A 21,276-nucleotide genomic window follows, 5' to 3' on the forward strand; every position below is an offset into this window, starting at 1 on the left:
ATCACACCGGAATCTGCGGCGGAAATATAAAGGCTCGCAGAATAGCTGATTTGACAGCGTTTAAGTAGCAGCGGATATAACGGGAAGTATTAACTCATATAGTAAAATTCACACGATGTTAAAGAACCGGCTTTTCATTAACAAAACAATTACTAAGATAAGGCTAACATACATAGGCGATGTCATGCGAGCAAAGTCGTATCCCATGTTCGGCCAGCGTTACTCACGACCACCCCGCGAAATTGCTCATTCTACTCAGAGCTACCCTGTCAACTATACAATCAGGCATGGTTTTTGTGGTCCAATTGACGTAAATTGTTGTTTCTGACCATAATGAGCGATTACACAGGCTGGTCTGGAGCTACAAGATCCATTTTCGCATGACGCGGGCCAAATGGTTCCTTAATCAAATGGAATTTAAAACAAAAAACACAAAATGGGTTCATAGGCAAACTACTTGAGACCCCATGTCAATAGGCATATTTCAGATTAAAGTCGCAAACGGATGTTTTAAAGTATGAAGTTACTTGAGAATGCTATGTCCGCAGTCTGTGAAGAGTTGGTGGTGATAACAATCCTAGTGACGTCATCACATACAGTGATGATTGTGTCATTTCCGATCCGGCTTTGTTGGTCGGTTACATTAGCCGCGTAGTTTCCACGAATAACGTTCGGAAGTGAAATCGCTACGTCAGGTAAAGATGCATCTGGGGCAAAGAAATTCAAGTGATGGAACATGTACTGTTGAAATTATATTATTATATTGTGTCAATAGAAGACAAACTAGTAAATAGTTTGTTGTTTTTTAATCATAAGTCATTCTAATATTGCATATATATATATATATATATATATATATATATATATATATATATATATATATATATATATATATATATATATATATATATATATATATATGTGTGTGTATGTCAGTCATTTTAATGCGGCAGATACATAATTGTTTTCCTGTCTTAGCTTATACAGGCAGTAAACATGTTAATAAAGAATATTTGCTTGTTGGATTTTGTTATCATGTGTTATCAGACGAGTCTGTTATGGCGAGGAAAGGACCAGGCTTGATAAGAACCAACGTCATAGACAGTGTTACGTTCCACCAGTCTTAATTTTAAACCAATTGTTCAGATATTTCACATTAAATATAATTAAAATGTACTACCCCAGTGCTACTAAAACTCAAACATAGTAAACTAATTTAAAGCAATTTAAACAGTTCTGAAAACCTTTTCATTAAAATACGTCAAACTTCATTAAAGAAATACAACATACTCTCCCACACGGCCATTATTGTTCTTTGAGGCGTCTTGTATCCGGTGTTGGCGCAGGTAAGGGAGGGTACTGAGGTGAATGGCTCACCCGAGCTGCTGTCAAACGCTTACAAACAAGCAAATGTAAAGTACCGTAAAAAACACGAATGTTTTTGGCAAAACAGTAAAGTAATTGTAATAAATAAAACTGTATAAAAGTTTAAAAGAAGAAAAAAAACGAGTGTCAAGCCCTGTCACAAAATGATAATCATTTAAATGATTTAATAATTAGATCCTTGCTTACGCTTATAAAAAGAAGTGGCCACACAACATGGTAATGTAAATCACCTTTGTTAATTTCCAACCGTTCCCCCACATACAAGTTGAGGAAAGCCATTACCTGTAACTATATATATCGTGGAAACACTTTCCAAATGTGAGGACGGGATCTCCAGACAGATGTAGTAATCTAAAACTATACCAGCAAACAACTCGGAAGAATATCTGAAACCAGAACAATGAAGTAATTCTTTAAGCTAAAAAGGATCTTATGCCAAATACAGCAAGTGTAGCTATATACCAACATGTGCATTCGAGTTATCTAGCCAAGAGCTACCCTGCCCGCTACAAAGTTATGAGTTGTCGGCATCCGACGGAGTAGGTCCTGACCAGCTTGCTTGACTGTGTATGATTTAATCAAATTTTGGTCATACTAGTTCTGAGTTTATATGTTCAACCGCTTGAGATGTAAAATTAAACCTTACGTATATGAAATAAATGTGTGTACATATCTGGAAATACATCGAAAGTATAAAATTGATAAACAAAAAATACACAAGAGTCCGTGGTTTTAGTGACAAGAATCTTGTAAAAACGGAAACCATTTATGGAACACATTTTATTTAATATGAGGACTTGGCATGCTCTGCCAACTACAGAGGTAAATGAGATTGTCAACCTCCTCGCAGAGATGGGCTGGAACCAGCAAAGCTGGATCAAATCCCTGTCTTTATAACCAACCACGTGACGATGGCCGAGCTTGTGATGGCAGAGATTGTATTTCAGAGCATTGAACGACAACTCTGCGTGGAGATTGTGAGAAAGTATGCATAGTCGGTATTCAAGGGATAACATGTGTCTATGTCTTACTTTAACACATATTCCGTCTCGTTCGATTGTTCGCATGTTATTGTAACTATCGGATAACGGGCATCATGGGTCGATTTGAAATTGCTTATGAACGACTGGTTAGCTGGCACAGACCACGTGCCTCGCGATGACGTCCGCCAGGTGCCCGCTAACAGAGGCATAGTACATGCTGCATCTGAAAGGTAATCCGTTTATTGTTAATATAATCGACAATCGACCATGAGTATACAGCACATAAATGTTATGTATATAAAAGAGTGGTCAAGTGACTAATAAATTGTATAAAAAATCAGAGTACATTTTCATATACAAATAAAATGTAAGTGAGAGGTCTATCGTTGTTATCATGAAAATTCTTCATAAAATGTTCGAATGTGTTCTTATTGTCTAAGGATAATTATCATAGTAGAGATTAAACAAGCTTCCTAGATTAAAGTTTTTACATATGATGCAAGATTGTTATTGTCATTATAACAATATTTCCGCATAAAGTAGTAAAAATAATTTCATCGCACTTAAATCTATGGAATTAAATACATCTAGAATGGAAGCGGTTGGTGTGACTCCCCTTGCCGTATCCCAACAAAGCATAATAATTCTTCTTTACTTATAACATTTCCGATCTTAACCATTGATTTTACATTCATATACATAGCTAAAATTATGTTAAGCATGTTTCCGCTTACACCAAGTTTGGTTAGTTTGTACCAAATAAATCCGTTACCAAAAAAATCGAACTCTTTAGTGTAGTCCACATAGGCAACCTATAACTTCTTATTCTTGTTAGTATATAACAAATTGATTACATTATTTAATTATTTTTTAACCATTTTTAAACAATTTGCCGAAAGAACTAAACAGTGTAATGTCGCTATAATTATTTACCTCATCTTTTCCCACTTTTTATGTAAAGGAACAATCCATCCCAAGAACCAAGATTAAGAAAGGGGAGTGATTTTACAGATGCTAAAATACACCTACTACCAGTTGCCGTTTGTCCATCAAGGACTGAGTTTATTAACTATGGGCCTATATGCCAGTGGTAGATTTACTATCAGAGAAGTAGCTAAATGCATGCATGTAAACGTATCGCTTATTACTTCACAAACATATATACAAAAAATAAACAAAATATGGTAGACAGTATTTGCATATTTAAGTATAAAAATGATAATGAGCTGTCAAATTCAGAAAGAATAAACACATCCTTAAATTGAGTCAAAAAGTTTTAACACAACTCGGCGTTTGACGTTTATACTGACCCGCTGCGTATACGTTTATTATCACTACTAGCACAGCACAACAACATCCACTACAAACACGCCTCATCGTACATTCCAAAAGATTCGTTTTCAATTACATAATCTTTTTTAACATAAATTCACCCATTAACATATTTAAATATCAGACCTTTGCTGTATAACATTTTATAAAGAAAATATCATGTGTCCCAAAGGTTACTGGCGGCCATTGTTTTAACGTTACGCGATATGCGGTGTTACTTTCCTTGACACTTTGAACTATACCGGTTGGCAAGCTTTAAAGCCCAATCTCAAACTGAAAGGAACCGACGACCCATGAAATCGAATATACAAAAGTAATTGGAAATGAATACAGACGAAATTAAAAAGCAAAATCAGGACAAATGTTTAACATAGCACTTGTAAGTAAACCTACCTATAACGTATTGCTTATAACGTTCAAACGTACTATAAACAATAAAAATGGAGTTTACTTTATACAGCTAAACAATCAGTACATATTTTTATTTTTATTTCACAGTTTACCGCTGATATAGCTGATGTTTCGTTATCATTTTTCTAGGATGCATGGGGTAAAATAAAACACATAGCAACATAGACAGACCGACCTGCACCTCCCGGTGAAGCCATCAGTATCTTCCAATGTTTATTTGGGTACAAACCGTTTGTTAGAATACAATGTACTGTGATACGGTGTTCCGTTAGGCCTCTAGTTCTTTAGCATTGTCGAAATCTCTGGAATACTAAGTCGAAAACACAATAGATCCATACGGATGATTATAACCATAATGCAAGAACACGAGATCACGATGCGAAAACGCGATATCATTACGCAAGATCGCTATGTTGATACGGTTCTGAGTCATTTCTCAAGAAAATTGAAACTCCTTTTAACTGTGCATGTTATCATATACAATACTGTATGCACGTAAGTTTAGAGTTGAACAATTACAAACATCGACTAAAAGGAATGTCATTCATAAACAATGTCTGTCTTGTAAACCCTTAACCCTTTGCATGCTGGGAAATTTGTCGTCTGCTAAAATGTCTTCTGCTGAATTTCTAAAATTAGCATTTTCTTCGATTTTTTTCAAATTTTCAAAGAACACTATCAGAATAGCAAGCAGTTTGGATCCTGATGAGACACCACGTTTTGTGGCGTCTCATCTGGATCCAAACTGTTTGCAAAGGCCTTGAAAATCCGGTTCCCGCACTGAAAGGGTTAAACTTTTATATTCACGATCCCTCATATAAAATACTATTAGTTTATGCCCGAAGCGTACACTTGGCCTTGTTTGTATGATATAAAATGCCTGGAACACAGCTTGCGTTGAGCGTACAACAATTGATTCTATTAATGGCAAACTAATATCATTTGATACATTATAATGGCTATTTTAATCGGTTAAACTATTTTTAAAGGAAAATAGGAAAAACATTTTATTTGACCGGGCTTTAAACACAGAACCTTGGGCAATAAATAAAAACTTGCTTCCACTGAACCGTTAAGGCCATTCTAGTTGTCAACGTATTTTACAGTAATGTTTATAGTTTGTTTATTATGTAAACTATTGATAAAGCATTACAGACGCTTTATTATTTTAATATTTTAGATTGATGATAATCCGTTAACAAACAGTATGATACTTTTCTTTTTCATGACTGGTATTTCACTTGTTTGAACAAAATGCTGACAGTTTTTCCGAATATCTGACAATTCTTTGAAAGTGAACAATAGTAAATCCTTCTTTCAGTGTATTCGAAAAGTCAAGCGCGAGAACACAAGATGACGATGCGAAGAGAGCAATCGTGATCTCGTGTTGTCTCATCGTAATTTCGCTCCATTCGTATCGTCGTCTCTCTTTCTCGCCCATGTAATCCATAAGTCGACAATTAGAAAAAAAAACTTGTGGCCATTAACGAAGTTTGTGCAATACAGATAATTTGTTGTTTTTTAAACGCCGGTCGACTGTCAGGACTTTTTTTTGCATAGTGAAGGATTAATGAAGCCTTCTCGGTAACGCGTCAAAACATACGAAAATGGCATCATCGCGAAATGTGAGGGGATTCTTTGAGAATCTCACTTGATAAGGAATTGATATGGAGAATCACTGCGGTCATTTTGAATTATTCGTTACACATCGTTACCCAAACGACAAATGTGCAAAGGGTAATCCAGTTATTTAAATATTATCGTGGCTCCATAAGGGTTGTCATAATAGTCTACGCAAAGGCAATTCGTAGTATATCGTGTTAAATCGTGTTGAATTGTGACTGTTCTTGTAGGATTATTAGACGTTACTTTAAACATTCTTCTACTGTCTTAGAGTTTGGTACGATTTTCTAAGCTTTCCCTGTGCTTTTTTACACCATTACAGATAATAACCGATAGGTCACCGAAACCTCTGACAATCTTTCCATTCGTTATGTATTTTTTGTTGTTTTCATTTTTTATTTAAAAAAAAAATATACCGTGTTCTTTGAAATAAGTGCACGTTCATAATCGGATCAGTATTGAAAAAAGATTGAGATTATAATCTCTTTGTTCTGGGAAAACTTGGCTTAATGCATGGGCGATAATTTTTGTCCCAGATTAGCCTGTGCAGTCCGCATAGGTTAATCCGGGACGTCTCTTTCCGCTTTTACTGGATTTTCGCTTTGAAGAGACTTCCTTTAAGAGAACAATGCCAAAAAGCGGAAAGTTTCGTCTACAAGAAGCCTGTGCACATTGCACAGGCTTATCCGGTAGGTCAGTTTACGCACATGCGGTAAGACCAGATTTCAAGGAACGAGGATCATAACAAGACATGCAAATAGCACGTCAACTTTAAAGGGACCGTCAACCACGAATGACCTTAAAAGAAAAGTTTTAAAATACCGTATTTGTTTACAATTATTTGTTTATATTGATTAAAATATCACGACTGGTATACATCATTACTTGAAAAAAGTTGTTAAGTTTTCATATTTTCAGTACATTCGGTAATAAATTTTACTGGGTACAGGTACCAGGTAACTACCATTTAACTATAAATAACGCAAGTAGATTGATCATCATCGTCACGTGGTAAACCCAGGAATGCAAATTGTGCATGCGTTGTAAAGATCAATCTACTTGCGTTATTTATAGTGTGTATATCGTTATGTCATCTATTTTCGCGATGTACTTTCGATTTCACATCGCGAAATTTTATTACCGAATATCCTGAAAATATGAAAAATTTTCAAGTAATGTACCAGTCGTGATATTTTAATCAATATAAACTAATAATTGTAAAAAAATACGGTATTTAAGAACTTTTATTTTTTCGTCATTCGTGGTTGACGGTCCAGTTAAAATGTTACTGCAGTTAACCCTTGTAATGTATAATGTGAAAGATCAATTGTATAAATTAACTTTGAGCGGTGCTTTCAACTAATTATACATTCAGCAGAGCTATAAATTAGTACAGTCACTTTATCTACGATCTAGTTTAAACACTCAACTAAGTACATTCATCGGTTAACAATACCCGCTAAACGTTACATTTATTGGGGAAGACACGAAACAAAAGAATATCTTTAACCAGATATCAGCTTTACAATTGACTCGTTTAAATACCCATTCATGTTTTAAACATTTAAATGTAGAAACGTGGAAAATGATATTGTTTTAAACAAAAGGAAATTAAGGTAATCGATTTTAAATAAATATTTATGTTTATTTGCTTTAATGATTTTATTCATAGGGTTTAATTGAAATACTTCTAAAGCGATATAAAGCACTATTGGTTAGAATTGTGTTCATTCATAACTGGACTTTCCTCACAAATGCTTAATTTATTTATTGTATTACATGAAAAATGTGTGAACGTTACCTTTATAATTAATATTATTTTAGATGATGGTATGCAATTTAAAATTAATACAAACAAAACGGAAACGACTTTGAAACATGTTGAGACTTTACTTGGTTCCAGCTGCTTACACAGTAAACATATGTCGTAATCTATTTGTGACAGGAATCTAATAAATAGTTTTACATTCAAAGCAATACATTTATAACTAAGATAACGAATATGGCAACGATTAATATATATATATATATATATATATATATATATATATATATATATATATATATATATATATATATATATATATATATATATATATATATATATAATAAAAGTAAAAACACGTGTCTGGGATTTTAAATATATATTGATTTAGCCAACGCGTTTCGCATAGCTCATCAGGGCATAATACAATATATTACAACGTCAAAATGTCATGGAGATAACGTCATATCAATTATGACGTCATAACGTCAATAGATATTAAATGAAATTTAATTTGGGTTTAAATACATGTATAAAATGTTGTTCTTTTGCTAACCTAGCTGAAATATTGTTCGAAAATAGCTTATAAAATGGAAATATTTTAAATTTTGGTTCATTATGTGAACATTCATCTAAATGTTTACTTAAAGGCATCTGTCTTGTTGAGGGGTCTCGCATTTGTTGTTCATGGACAGATCGCCTATTTCTAAGTTTATCGCCAGTTTGGCCTATATAATATTGTTTGCATCCATTGCATACTAATACATAAATCACATTTTGTATATCACATGACATATTAGTTTTTATTTTGAACATTTTGCCATTAAAATCAAAAGAATTCCCTTCAATAATATAACCACACAGGGCGCATCTAGGGTCATTACATTTGGATACTCTTGGTTCTTGAGATGAAAAGTAAGATTTGGTTAACAGACGTTTTAAATTAGGTGGCTGTCGCTTACATTTTATTATTTTCTGATTTGAAATTATTTTATTCATAACCGGGTCTGTTTGTAAAATGTATATATATATATGTAACAGAGAAAACAAAACATATAAATGTGAATATATTCAAAACTTTATAAATTTCATTTATTCAATTAATGTTTGATATTAAATATATATTATATTACTTAAATTTGTAAAGGAGTGGCCAACTTTTGGTTAAAACACAATATCAAGATATCATTAAATGTTGCTACTTCGAGTGCCAGAACGATGGTGTTGATATTGTTGATATTGCTGATGAATACATACTTGAATCAGACATTTCTGTGCATTTTGTTATTTTTGAATATCCAGAATGGCCGAGGCAGTCATTCAGGCGGACAAGTTGCCCATAAAGTGCCCAATATGTCTTGACACGTACACTCAACCCCGTACCCTGCCGTGTTTGCACACGTTCTGTACGACGTGTCTTCAGGCCCACATAAGCAACGTCCACTTGATGTCACACTATTCCCTGTCCTTCCCGTGTCCTGTATGCAGGTAAGCGATTGAGTGAAAAAACGACCAAAGATCGTGTATTTTCTCATACCTACACACAAAAATGTCCTTTTTTACATTATCTCATCCACAAAACCTCCTTTATGGGTCTACCCTTGAAATGTACTTGAGAGAGTCTATTAAGGAAAGTGTTAGCTAAAATAGAGCGGGTTAAACTAAACATGAAACACAATTCATTAGCATTAAGTATATCTCAAAGGAGTCGAGCCGTTTTATCGCCTTAGCTGTTTAGCAAGAGTTTTCTGCTAGATTTCTTGCGATAATTTATTCAGCGGCAACATTGAACGAAAATCGAATTGGACACATTTTCTTAATTTAGGGGATGCAAACTTACTGCAATTGTTTAACGTACACCAATAACTGCTACATACTGATACACAAGTCTTACTTGCAGGCATTGTTTCGTTTGATTTAAAGTGGTACATGTGCGGTTTTTAATCATCCTGTATTAACATTCCAAAAGTTACGCTCCTTTTTCATTTCACGACATCATGAGTATTATTGAATACTTTAAGCCAAATAAATTATCTGAAACTATAAGATAACCAGATAATATATTTTGTACGTAACATCTTAAATTAGTCCTGTACAAATAATGCTCGTACAGTAACAGCAGGTATCGCCTTTGAGGTCAACATAACCACAAGGCCAAGAGGTCCTCCACAAAATCTGTTAAAATAATGCCCCTAAGGTCAAAACTTGCCACGCCGGGATCCACATCATTTATATAGACTTATTCATCACATCAACTTTAGAACATCTTTTTATATGAAGCTCATATTTGGTGTTATATTTGGTATCAAAAGTGGTCATGTATTAAGCCCTTTAAAACCATGCCCCTGTGGCAATAACTCGCCGCGCTCCTGGCATTACATTTTTTATCTAGTTGCTATATATTTCGACAAGCGGTGATTGAGATCTTTTGTCCCCATTGTGACAAGCTATTTCTGCATGTAGACAATTATGGGGTCCAAAATCCCGTGACCGATGATCTTGGTATGTGTGTTCTCCTTTTAAGGAATACCATCTAAATATTAATTTATCACCGATTCTCTTTGTTGTGTCTTTTAAAGGAAATTCCCTGCTTCACATAATCGAGTGCATCAATATGAAATATATATATATATATATATATATATATATATATATATATATATATATATATATATATATATATATATATATATATATATATATATATATATATATATATATATATATATAATAAAAATAAAACATAGGTATGTTTATATTTATATGTATAGAAGTATCCTGTGTTTGCCCGAGGTTGATTGTTTGTAGATAATTCGTGTATTTGAAAAATCTGGAATAAAAACAAAACAGTATGCCATATGGTTCATTATAATTTATTAAATTACATCGCTTTGTCTATTTCATTTGCAATCGATATACGAATATGATTGTCAAGACCCCTAAGTCTAATAGATGTCATAACGGATGCTTTAACCACTGTGCATTTATAAAGATGTAATGATCTTTTACCGTATTATGTAGTTGTTAACGCGTTAGGAATGTAAATTAAAGAAGTAAATTAGATATGAACTTTCTTGTGTCCGTCATTTTAGGAATGAAACTCGACCGCCAATGTCATTCAGACGAGAGGAGACTTTTGCAGAACTTTTTCCGATGAATCACCTGGTGGTATCATTGATCGATGACGCAGTCATGAAGAACCTCGATGACGTCACTTTCTGTACCCAACACCCGGACTGCAGAGTGAGCATGTTCTGTCGAGACCACAAAGAAGTTTGTTGCCCAACATGTGTAGCCAAGGCGCACAGAAAATGTGACGACGTAACAGAAATAGAATCAATCTTGGAAGAATTTGACCTCGACAAAGAACAAGAGTCGATTATTCAGCACATAAGCGATCTGGAAAACCTTGCAACCGATCATGAAGCTAAGTGTGCAATCACGGCGAGCAAGCTAGAGATGGAAATAGATAAGGTGAAAAGGAAATTACAAAATGAAAAGGAAAAGTTATTAGACCACATTGAAGACTTGGAAGAAAAGGCGTGTGCAGATGTCGATGAAAAATCAAAAAGTCTCAAAGAAACGATAGCGAGAGAGAAAGAGTTTGCTATGAAAGGAAAAGAAACTTGTTCTTCTGCGTTGCTGGATGTAAAAGAAAGAACAAACAATGGCAACAAATTACGAACATTTATTCAGATTCAGCAAACGAAGAAAACAATTGAGAGCCACTTTATTCAACAACCTCGCCCTGAATTATCCGACGAAATAACATTCAAGATTAATTTTAATAAAAAGTTATCAGACTTAAACAATCTAGACTCATTTGCATCGATCAGACTTGAGACTTCAAAAGATGACAAGTGTGTCAATACGAAAGCTGATTATTGCAGTAATCACTTCGCGAATGTTTCACCAAACTTTGAGACTAGGTCTAAATCCCATGGGGTTACATACCGCTCGCAAACAGTGCGTTTGTCAACTACATTTGGATCAACCATTCACCTTCAATTCGTCTCGTCGTTGGACGAAGCGGACCCTCGGCGTCAGTGGGTGAGTGGAGTTACGTTTATTGACCACAGGATGTTGATCATGTGCAACCAAACCAAAGCTTCGCTGTGCCTGATTCGCGAAAGCCGACTGGTGCATGAAGACACGCGACCGACTGCGCCTTGGGACGTAACATACGTTCAAGACGCTAGGATCGCCGTGACGTATCCGCAAGAAAGACTGATCAGAATTTTCGACATCCACTGTAGTCATACTTTTATGAAAATATTCGGCAAGCCGTCATTATCCAATAAGCCTATTGAATTACGACGAACAATTGTCACGGAGGGCGCCTGTTATGGGATTGCCACTGTCCGTAATAATTTCATTGTTGCATGCGAGGATCGATTGATGGTTTTTAATCATACGGGAAATTGTCTAAAAACGATAAAAGATAATAATGGATGTGGAACAAAATTCAAACGATTAGTTGGTATTGCTGTTGATAATTTTAGACATACGGTATACGTTACGGACGAAGCAAGTAATTGCGTGTATTTCTTTGAATTTTGCAAAACCAACGTCAGTGAATTGCCTACGAGCGTTTACACACACGAGAATCTGAAATGCCCACAGGGTATTGCAATCAATTCCAGCGGGCAGATCTTTGTTTGCGCGTTCGTGTCGAAGAACATTCACTTAATCACGCCGTCCGGCGAGACTATCCGAATTATACCTACACTTCAGAGACCGTACGGAATAAGCATCGAGTCAAAGCATTCCTTTCTGATACTGACTTTCTATCCTGAGTCTGATTTAGACAACAACGCACCTGTGTTGCATCTGTACAAACTTGCCCATTGATTGAATATATTACCAGCACGTACACATACGTCGTGAATGTGCGAAAAAGCCTGCTTTTATTGTCCAAACACCATTGACTTTACGAACAATACATGTTTTTAAGCTTATTCACGATGGCGTCTATTAAAACTATTTGTTTTGTTGCATTTATTTGATATCGTGAATAAATTTAGTGTCATGTGCACATGATATTAAAACTTGTCTTATTTTAATTTACATTGATGCGTTCTGTCTACTGTTTAATGACCTGTTTGGGAAACACAAAATACATTTCTTTGTTTTGTTTGAAATCCTGTTTTTCAGTACCTTTCTTTAAAGATACAGTGCAGTCACGAGCATTTATATGAGCCTAGCTCTGTAGACACGGGGCTAATCAGGGGCGATACTTTCCGCCTAAACTGGATTTTCGTTAAGAAGACTTCCTTTTAAGCGAAAAAAATAATAAAAGCTGCTATGAAGACAAAATAGCCACAACAAAAGCACAGTCTTATCTTGCTAGACAACGTTGTCATACCTCACCATAGTATGTTATGAATCTTTAGGGCTAATCCTTGTGAATCAAGTTTACGACGGGCGGACTCGTGTTGTGATATTATGTCCTTTAATTGTTGCTATTAATATTACTTTATTTGATAAACGATGCGTTATGCGGCCATCGCAATGTTCTGAGATTCTCTCTGGCAAAACAGGGCTTAATTCACGTTCGTTAAGTGTCATTCCATATAAGCCTGTGCAGCCCGCTCAGGCTACTCAGGGACGACACTTTCCGCTTTACTGTTGTTGTTGTTTTTTTGTTTAAAGGAGGTCTCTAATTAGCAAAAATCAAGTTAACGCGGAAAGTGTTGTAATTAGCCTTATATAAGTGAGCAATGTTTCGGCACAAACTGTAACGAAATTTTCGAAAGAACTATGTGGTATGTTAGCTTACTGTTAAATGAACATCACCATACTATTATCATGCACTTTAATGAATGAATAAGTGTTCGTTTCCTCTTTCATGGCAATTTTTTATGTAGAAAGGGATAAACATTTCGATGTGAATACATAACCCAAACCCAAACTTAACTTCTTATTAAGCTAGAGTGATTTCCCTTAAAAATATTTCTTATATCGATGTTTTAACTAATACAGTTCCATTCAACTAATACAGTTCCATTCAAGCTATTGATATAAACGGACAAATGCGTTCTTCAACGTTTTCCAACCATTTAAAACACAGTTGAACTTCGTAAAATAAAATAAAAATACAATATATTCATGCCATAATAAAATAAAATTGCATTTGTAAAAAAAATGAACCCCATATGTATTCAATGAATTGGTTATTATATGGAGTAATTTCCGCACTCGACCGATTTGTCTTTTATTGTAAATATTCAGTGACCATTACTCTGTTACGACGTTATTACGACATTGACCTTTAGTTTTGTAGATTCGAACACGATAATCGTTTAATCTTTCACATAAAAAGCAGATAAGCACATTAATAGTGTTGTTTCAATTAATGACTATTAAATCGACTATTTCACTGTTAGAAAGCACTGTATTATTAACAATAATATACGCCTTAAATATAATGGTGTGCCCAGTCAGCATTTAAGAATGCCATAGCAAGTAATCTTCGTGCAACAATTTCAAAGCGTCGTATGGCATGATTTTGACGAAACACATCATTGAACATACATGTACAATGCACGATCGTGATTGAAATATTCCTAAGTGAATACAGAGCTATATAATGAATCTTGATTTTCAGTATTTGGAATTTTGAATTTAAAAAAAAGTCCTTTTCATGAACATGTATGCCGTACATGATCCATTAATTAAACCCAGTATGGCGCAAATGGCGTTGTTTCAGTCTATTGCTAAAAGCAGGGTTTCCTCTTGATATTAGAATTCCCCACCCAAAGCAACCCACCCACTACCAGACCCACACCCACGACATACGCACAAACAGAGGTTTAACTTCTTAATAAACACTTCTTGGTCGGAAATTGTAGCTCTGGCCCAACATTTGTCATAACTTTCGATGAGTTTTTTTAACATTTGTGCTGGGACTCCCCCTGTGACGTCACATAATACAGTTTGGCATGGACAGACGTCATTAATTGTCAAAAACACAATATGTCCCAAGCAGGGAATACTCAAACTGTAACAGCTGAGTGCTATTATCGAAAGGTGTCGACCGGTATAAGCCCCGTTCTGAAAAAAACGGGCTTAATGTGTTTGCGTAAAGTGTCGTTCCAAATTACCCTTGCAGTCCGCACATGCTAATCAGGGACGATGCTTTCCGCTTTTAGTTTATTTTTTTAAAAGGAAGTCTTTTTAGCGAAAATCCAGTTTCGGGCATAATCTAGGCGAATGAACGACGACACTTAAAACAAATGCATTAAGCCCGGTTTTCCCAGAATGATACATCGTATATTATACATTAAGAAAAGAAAATGAACTCTAATGTGTATGAAAACACTGCTTTAAGTGTCAATAAACCCTTCTTTTCGACACCGTTAGTACTTAATTAAGCTTACTGTAACACTCAAGGATTATATTCAAGTATAACAAGTTATTGTTCATAAACATCAATCAGTGAATATGGAATTGTGATGAGATGTGCTTGTGTGGCATTGGAATACTATGTCTCTAGACAGACGGCAGTCTTCGTGGCAGGTAGTAAAAGGTTTGTATTACTCCTTAACCCATGTGTGCCTAGCGTGTGCCCAGGGTCTGCGCTGTTTGCTGAAAGGAATTTCTGTAAGAAATATTCTAAATATAGAAATACATAAACTAGACATCCCTAATTTTGGAAATAAATTAATCCAATTTAGAAGGATGGGAGAGTCCACTAGGCATAAATGGGTTAAAATACATTACTTTATAACGTTTCAGCAAAGTTAGAATTGGTATTTTATCAAAATTGGCTGCATGAAATAAATCCAACGCAAGGTACTGTTAATAGGAAGGGTAAACATATACATATATACATATGTAACCCAGCTAGAAAATATCCCCGATCACAATGGAGATCTAACCCGGGACCTTCCGGTTCCAAATCAAGCAGACGCTCTGCCGCGTCGCTATAAAAGCTAGCTCATACAGCAAGGCAGTATAAGTTCTTCTTTTACCGAACCCAAATGATTTATATTAAGGTTTGTATACACAGTTTGTATGATAATATTTTCATAATTAACAACTTTAATCAAGTATTTTACAATACGAACAAATCTATTTACATACAGTGAATGTCTACCTAATTCATCATACACCGTTGTATTACATGTGTTGCTTTTAACATTTAACAGCCTTTCGAAAAATTGTAAGTGAAATCGTTAAATATCATTAATTTTACTTAAAACCCACATCTGATGCATAATTTAAAAAAAGAGCAATAGAAGGAAAAATATTAACACAATATTCTAGGTTTGGGATCGTACTGTTTGCATGTATAAAGCAACGTATTCATAAAATTGAGAGCTTTTCCTACCAACTGCTCCTGGTTTAATATGAAGTGACCGGTATAATTAATAACAGTGCCCAGAAGGTTAAACTTATCGACGACCTCTATTGTTTTGTCCATGATATGTCCATATCTCATCTTGAAGAATTCTACCCCTTTTGCGGAAAACAATTATTTGTGTTTTGCTAGAATTAACAGAAAGTCCCATGAGATACAATAAAGGTAAAGCTTGTCTAAATGAGATTGTATTTCTTCTGGTGGTTCACCAAAAAGGCCATATCGTCTGGAAATAACAGTAACAATAAAATTATATATGCTATATTTAAACCAGCATCTACGCTGCCTTGTAAAAAAAAGTTCCAAATCCTCAACAATGCAAAACGAATGGGAGACATTACCTATCCTTTTCCTAAAGCAACTGCGTAGCTTAAGTATTAAGGGTGAGTCGAGCATGCTTTTACACACGACAAGCATATCAACGTAAACCACATGCAGACGCTTATTTTAATTTAAAAAATGTTGTTCAACTGACATAAGAATATATAGCATCAACGTTTGGTTCCTTTTATAAATCAAACGTGTGCATCCGAAATCGAAGCATTATTTTCGCAAAAAGATAAAATGCTCTTGTTTAAAATAGTTGAAAATAGCTCAGAAAAGCAAATAACGAGTGTTATCGCTCTATAATTATTTACATCATCCGCATGGCTTTTTTATGCAATAGTATAATTATACATTCTGTCCACTTTTTCGTGAAAATAGCCCGAGGTTAATTAACAAATTTGTTAAATTTACGAACAAGCTGCAGACATAAACATGTAATTCGTTAATAATGTTGAAAACAATAGTAATGGTACTTAACACAAATGAAATAGACAAATTGCTTATGAAATGGACCGTAATCAGTTGCAACTATCTAAACTGTACTTTACAGCCGTAGACATGTCGGTATTGCGAATACAATTAAAATATATACACACGAATATGTTGAGTAACTTCAGAATTACAAAGGTAATCGTAACGCAATAATTATTTATTAAACGCAAGGAATATTCATTTACATGAATATAACATTCGCTGAAATTCCATTCCTTAATAAAGTACTTTTTGATGCGGGGTATTTTCGCCTACGCGTTAGTTTGATCTTTAGTCGTGAGTTGCTGTATGCCAGTAGCTTTTAGCTTTGACGTATAAGCGGTTTACCAATACAAAGTGCACATAATTCATACCAATTCAAGGACTTTATTTGAGCCTGGTTCTGGGTAAATGGGGCTTCATGCATGTGCGTAAAGGGTCGTCTAAGATTAGCCTGTGTCCGAACTGGATAATCAGTGTAGACACTTTCCGCTTAATGGAACTTTCGTTAAAGGGAGTACGAACTGGTCCAAAACTATTCTAAACTGTCCGAGACAGTTTAGAAACCGTCCGGGACGGTTTGTAAACTGTCCCGGACTGTTTACTAAACTGTCCCGGACAGTTTACTAAACTGTCCCGGACAGTTTACAAACTGTCCGGGACGGTTTAGGAAAGTTTTGGACCGTTCGTGCGCATAAACCGTCCGGGACGGTTTAAACTGTCCGGGACAGTTTAGTAAACTGTCCGGGACAGTTTAGTAAACTGTCCGGGACGGTTTAAACTGTCCGATACGGTATTATTTATATCAACCAATCAGAACACTCCTTGCAATAATGCTTTACTTTAGAAGTCGTAATGTAATATCGTTGTCATCTCGAGCGACGCTATTTTTCTCAGACAAAACATGATTTTAAAAATATTCAATCAATAATTGCTGCCAAAAACGCCAGAGTTAAAACTGATTATTTTATGTACTCGAAATAAATGTATTTGCCCACAAAGTATTTCTGACATTGGTAACGAATTTCTTCTTTTACAGTCGCTGCCCTGAAACTGTCGAGTAGGTGTAAACTCGGGATATGATGTGGTCATTCTGTTCACATTTCTAGCCAGAGCATCCAATCTTGTCAGTGAAGAGTTAATCACCTCAAGGGACCTATTTGTCTCTAAAATTCTTGTAATGGAATTTAACACCTCCCGACAAGTCTCTAAAAACCGATCTCTGTCCATATTCGCGTACAAATGATAAATTATCGAACAATCACTCGAGTAAACGTTACTAAAACGGAAATTCTCACTTTCGAAATGGCACACAAATGCGAAGTGTTCTGATTGGTTGATTGACTCCTCCTAAGAACCTTTGCCGTACTAAAATTTATGCCTGTAAACCGTCCGGGACAGTTTAGGAAACCGTCCCGGACAGTTTCCAGGAAACCGTCTCGGACAGTTTCCTAAACTGTCCCAGACGGTTTGTAATACACAAAATAAATCGCCCGGTACAGTTTACAGACGCACGAGCGGTTCAAAAGTAAGAAACTGTCCGGGACAGTTTAGTAAACTGTCCGGGACAGTTTACAAACCGTCCCGGACGGTTTATAAACCGTCCCGGACAGTTTAGAATAGTTTTGGACCAGTTCGTACACCATAGTCTCTTGTACACGAAAATCCAGTATTGGCGGAAAGTGTCAGTCCTGATTAGCATCAGTGGACTACGCGGGCTAATCGGGGACTACACTTAACACACGTGCACAAAGCCTCGTTGTCCAAGAGTGAGGCTCATTTCGAACTCAAACCAAATGAGTTCAAGTTGGCATAAACCAGTCTTGGTTATACAACAATATAAAGGAACTTTATAGTATAATTTATGTAAATGAAATCAGACTTTGGTAAATCCAAATCGATATATATATATATTAGACACTTATCATTGGTGGAGCTTATTCATGACGTCAACGCGCCAGCGTGTTAGAAAATTAATGAACGGCGAGTGTTTTATATAAATGCTGCGATATCATGTACCGGTAGTCAATATACTTTGAACGGTCAAAAAGGTCGGCTGGCGAAAGTACTGTATTTAACAGCTAAACGTGAAATAAGCACGTCAAACAGTAAGTCGGATTTGTAACTTAGATCGATCAATATTGTTTTGCAGTAGGATATTAAACGCAGTATGGTATTGCTTTAATTTAATCAAGGAAAATGAAGAATTAACCGATGGGGGTTGGAACAATAGTTATAATTATGGATACTATGGGACAAACGGAGCCACTGCAGTAGTTCAACTTCAATTTTGACATAATGGATACCGGTATAACGGATACAGATTTATTAATAAATAACCGGAAATGATCCACGGTTACACAGAAAACATCGAAGAGAAAAAGTCTCGGAATTTGCTTGCCAAGAAACTTAAGGAGAAATACCAGAGGGCGTGTCAGAGTAAAGGGACGTACCCCTTGACAGCGGTCCTGGACCAGTTTGACAATGATCACGTGAACCTTGCCGAGCAGAGGTTGGGGCCGGAGCATTGGAAAATCCTCGCCATCGTCATCCTGGTAAGAACGTTTGCTTACCTTCGATTTAGTGTTATTGATGATCTTTACAGTATTATTCTTAATGTTCTTGTTGATTTCGATCTTATCGTTCTAAGTTGTTGTTGAAATTGTTGTTTATTTCGGTGTTTTGTTGTTGTTTATATTGATGTTATCGTGCTAAGCGCCGTTGTTGAATGTGTTGTTTCTGTCCGTGTTGTGTTGGTTTTTTATCTTGATGGAATCGTTGTAGGTGTTGTTGTTGAAGGTATTGTTTCCGCCCGTGTTATGTTGTCGTTGGCCTTAATGTTACCGTTCTATGTGTTATTGTTGTTCAATGTTTTGTTTCTCTCCGTGTTGTGTTGTTGATCATGACGATATTGTTCTAATGTGTTGTTGTTGAATGTGTTATTTCTTTCCGTGTTGAAATGGTTATGATCTTGATATTATCGTACTAAGTGTTAGTTTTGTATGTTTTGTTTATTTCAGTGCTGTGTTAATGTTGATCTTTACGATATCGTTTTAAGTTGAATTTGTTGTTTCTTTCCGTACTGTGTTTTTATTGATAATGATGTTATCGTTTTGTTGAATGTGTTGTTTGTGTCTATGTTATGTTGTTGTTGATCTTGATATCATCGCTTTAGGTGTTGTTGTTATTTGTGCTGTTTTTACCGTGTTGTATTGTTGTTACCGATGTGCTATGTTGTTGCTAGCGTTTTGTTTTGTTGTTTTTAGTGATGTGTTGTGTTATTGTTAGCGGTGTGTCTTGTTGTTGTAAGCGATGTGTTATTTCATTGTTCGCCATGTGTCATGTTGTTAGGGATGTGTTTTGTGAAAACACTGCGCTAGCCTTGGACGTTGGCTTTCATCAATTTCATGTTTCTTTCTGTGGTTTATGTATTGTCATGTATAGTAAAGGCAATCAGTCACTCGCTCTTGGTAGGAAAGCTTACGGATGATAATAAAAATTCACATGAAACTGTTTATTGGGTTTTACAGACTTTCGAACAAATTATTTGAAAACACGAATATCGCACCTTGTGCATAAGTTTAATCAACGCTTCAAATATGCGATGTCAGAAGAATCAATTATTGTTTAGTTTTTTCATGACATGACAATAAAGTTTCGTTGCCAAATAGCAATAGCCTTCCATATACGTCATTTCAGAAAAAAAAATATAATAGTACGTTGATGTAAATCGAAAACACTGAAATTTTCTTGCCGATATCTCAGAAGGACACACAACTGTTAATTTAAAACGAAAATTGAATATTTTTCCCCGAGGAAACCAATGTTCTGTGCATTTAATTTCAGAGAATAATTATAATTTAATTCATATCTTTATCGACTCTCGCAAGTCCCGTTAACCAACGTTATATGTTATTTCAGAAGAACGAGATCATCACAGGCCTTGACCTTCGTAACAACTGTCTGGGATCGGACGGGGCCTTCACAGTGGCCGACTTCATTAGAATCAACCGGACACTCACACACCTAGTAGGGAAAAGTAATTTTCGTTTGTTTTTTTTTGCGTTTGTCTTTTTCGTGTTTAGACCTTGTCCAACAAAATAGCGCATTATGGGCTGAAATTGCGTGAGTTCCGTTGAAATAAATTAAAAATTGACGCTATTTTATTAAAAACTAGTTCTTGCGTATATGTCAGAAATTCCTTATATTTTGTTTATAATTATGTTTATTATGTTAAATGCGCTTGGTGCGATCGGAATATACACTTCACAGAACTCTTGGTATATGAGCAGTGTCATTCGCGATCTCTTCCAGCGGCATCCCCCGCTTTCTCGCCTTTGGAAACTTTATTGTCAAATAGTTATGTTGATCGTTTGGTCGGTTATAAAATTAATAGACACTAATTCTGCAAAGTTCCTTTATTTGTGGACGAGAGCCATCGGTAATTAAACGTAAAATTTGAATAGATATACAGTGCTCCAGCTAGAATTTGAAAAGGGCAGGGTGGCTTTTTTGTCAAAAGGGCACTTTCGACGCGCAGTATTTTGTGAAAAGGGCACTTTCGACGCGCAGTATTTTGAGAAAAGGGCACGTTAGAGCGCGCGGGTGTTTCTGGA

The 21,276-nt window shown here is 35.5% G+C and overlaps 1 protein-coding gene and 2 pseudogenes across 1 annotated transcript; 2 read left to right on the top strand and 1 right to left on the bottom strand.

The window, feature by feature from the left end:
* The first annotated feature begins 8,803 nt into the window (after positions 1-8,803).
* Positions 8,804-17,802, top strand: LOC127854546 (tripartite motif-containing protein 59-like). Its single transcript, XM_052389611.1, has 3 exons — positions 8,804-8,988; positions 10,593-11,148; positions 17,770-17,802. The coding sequence occupies exons 1-3, from the start codon at positions 8,804-8,806 to the stop codon at positions 17,800-17,802; spliced, it is 774 nt and encodes a 257-aa protein (XP_052245571.1).
* Positions 17,204-17,432, bottom strand: LOC127856691 (small nucleolar RNA snR44; annotated as a pseudogene).
* LOC127856694 (small nucleolar RNA snR44) lies at positions 17,251-17,474 on the top strand (annotated as a pseudogene).
* Positions 17,803-21,276: the final 3,474 nt, after the last annotated feature.

The sequence above is a fragment of the Dreissena polymorpha genome, chromosome 13 (genome assembly GCF_020536995.1).
Source record: "Dreissena polymorpha isolate Duluth1 chromosome 13, UMN_Dpol_1.0, whole genome shotgun sequence".
Classification (NCBI taxonomy): Eukaryota; Metazoa; Mollusca; class Bivalvia; order Myida; family Dreissenidae; genus Dreissena; species Dreissena polymorpha.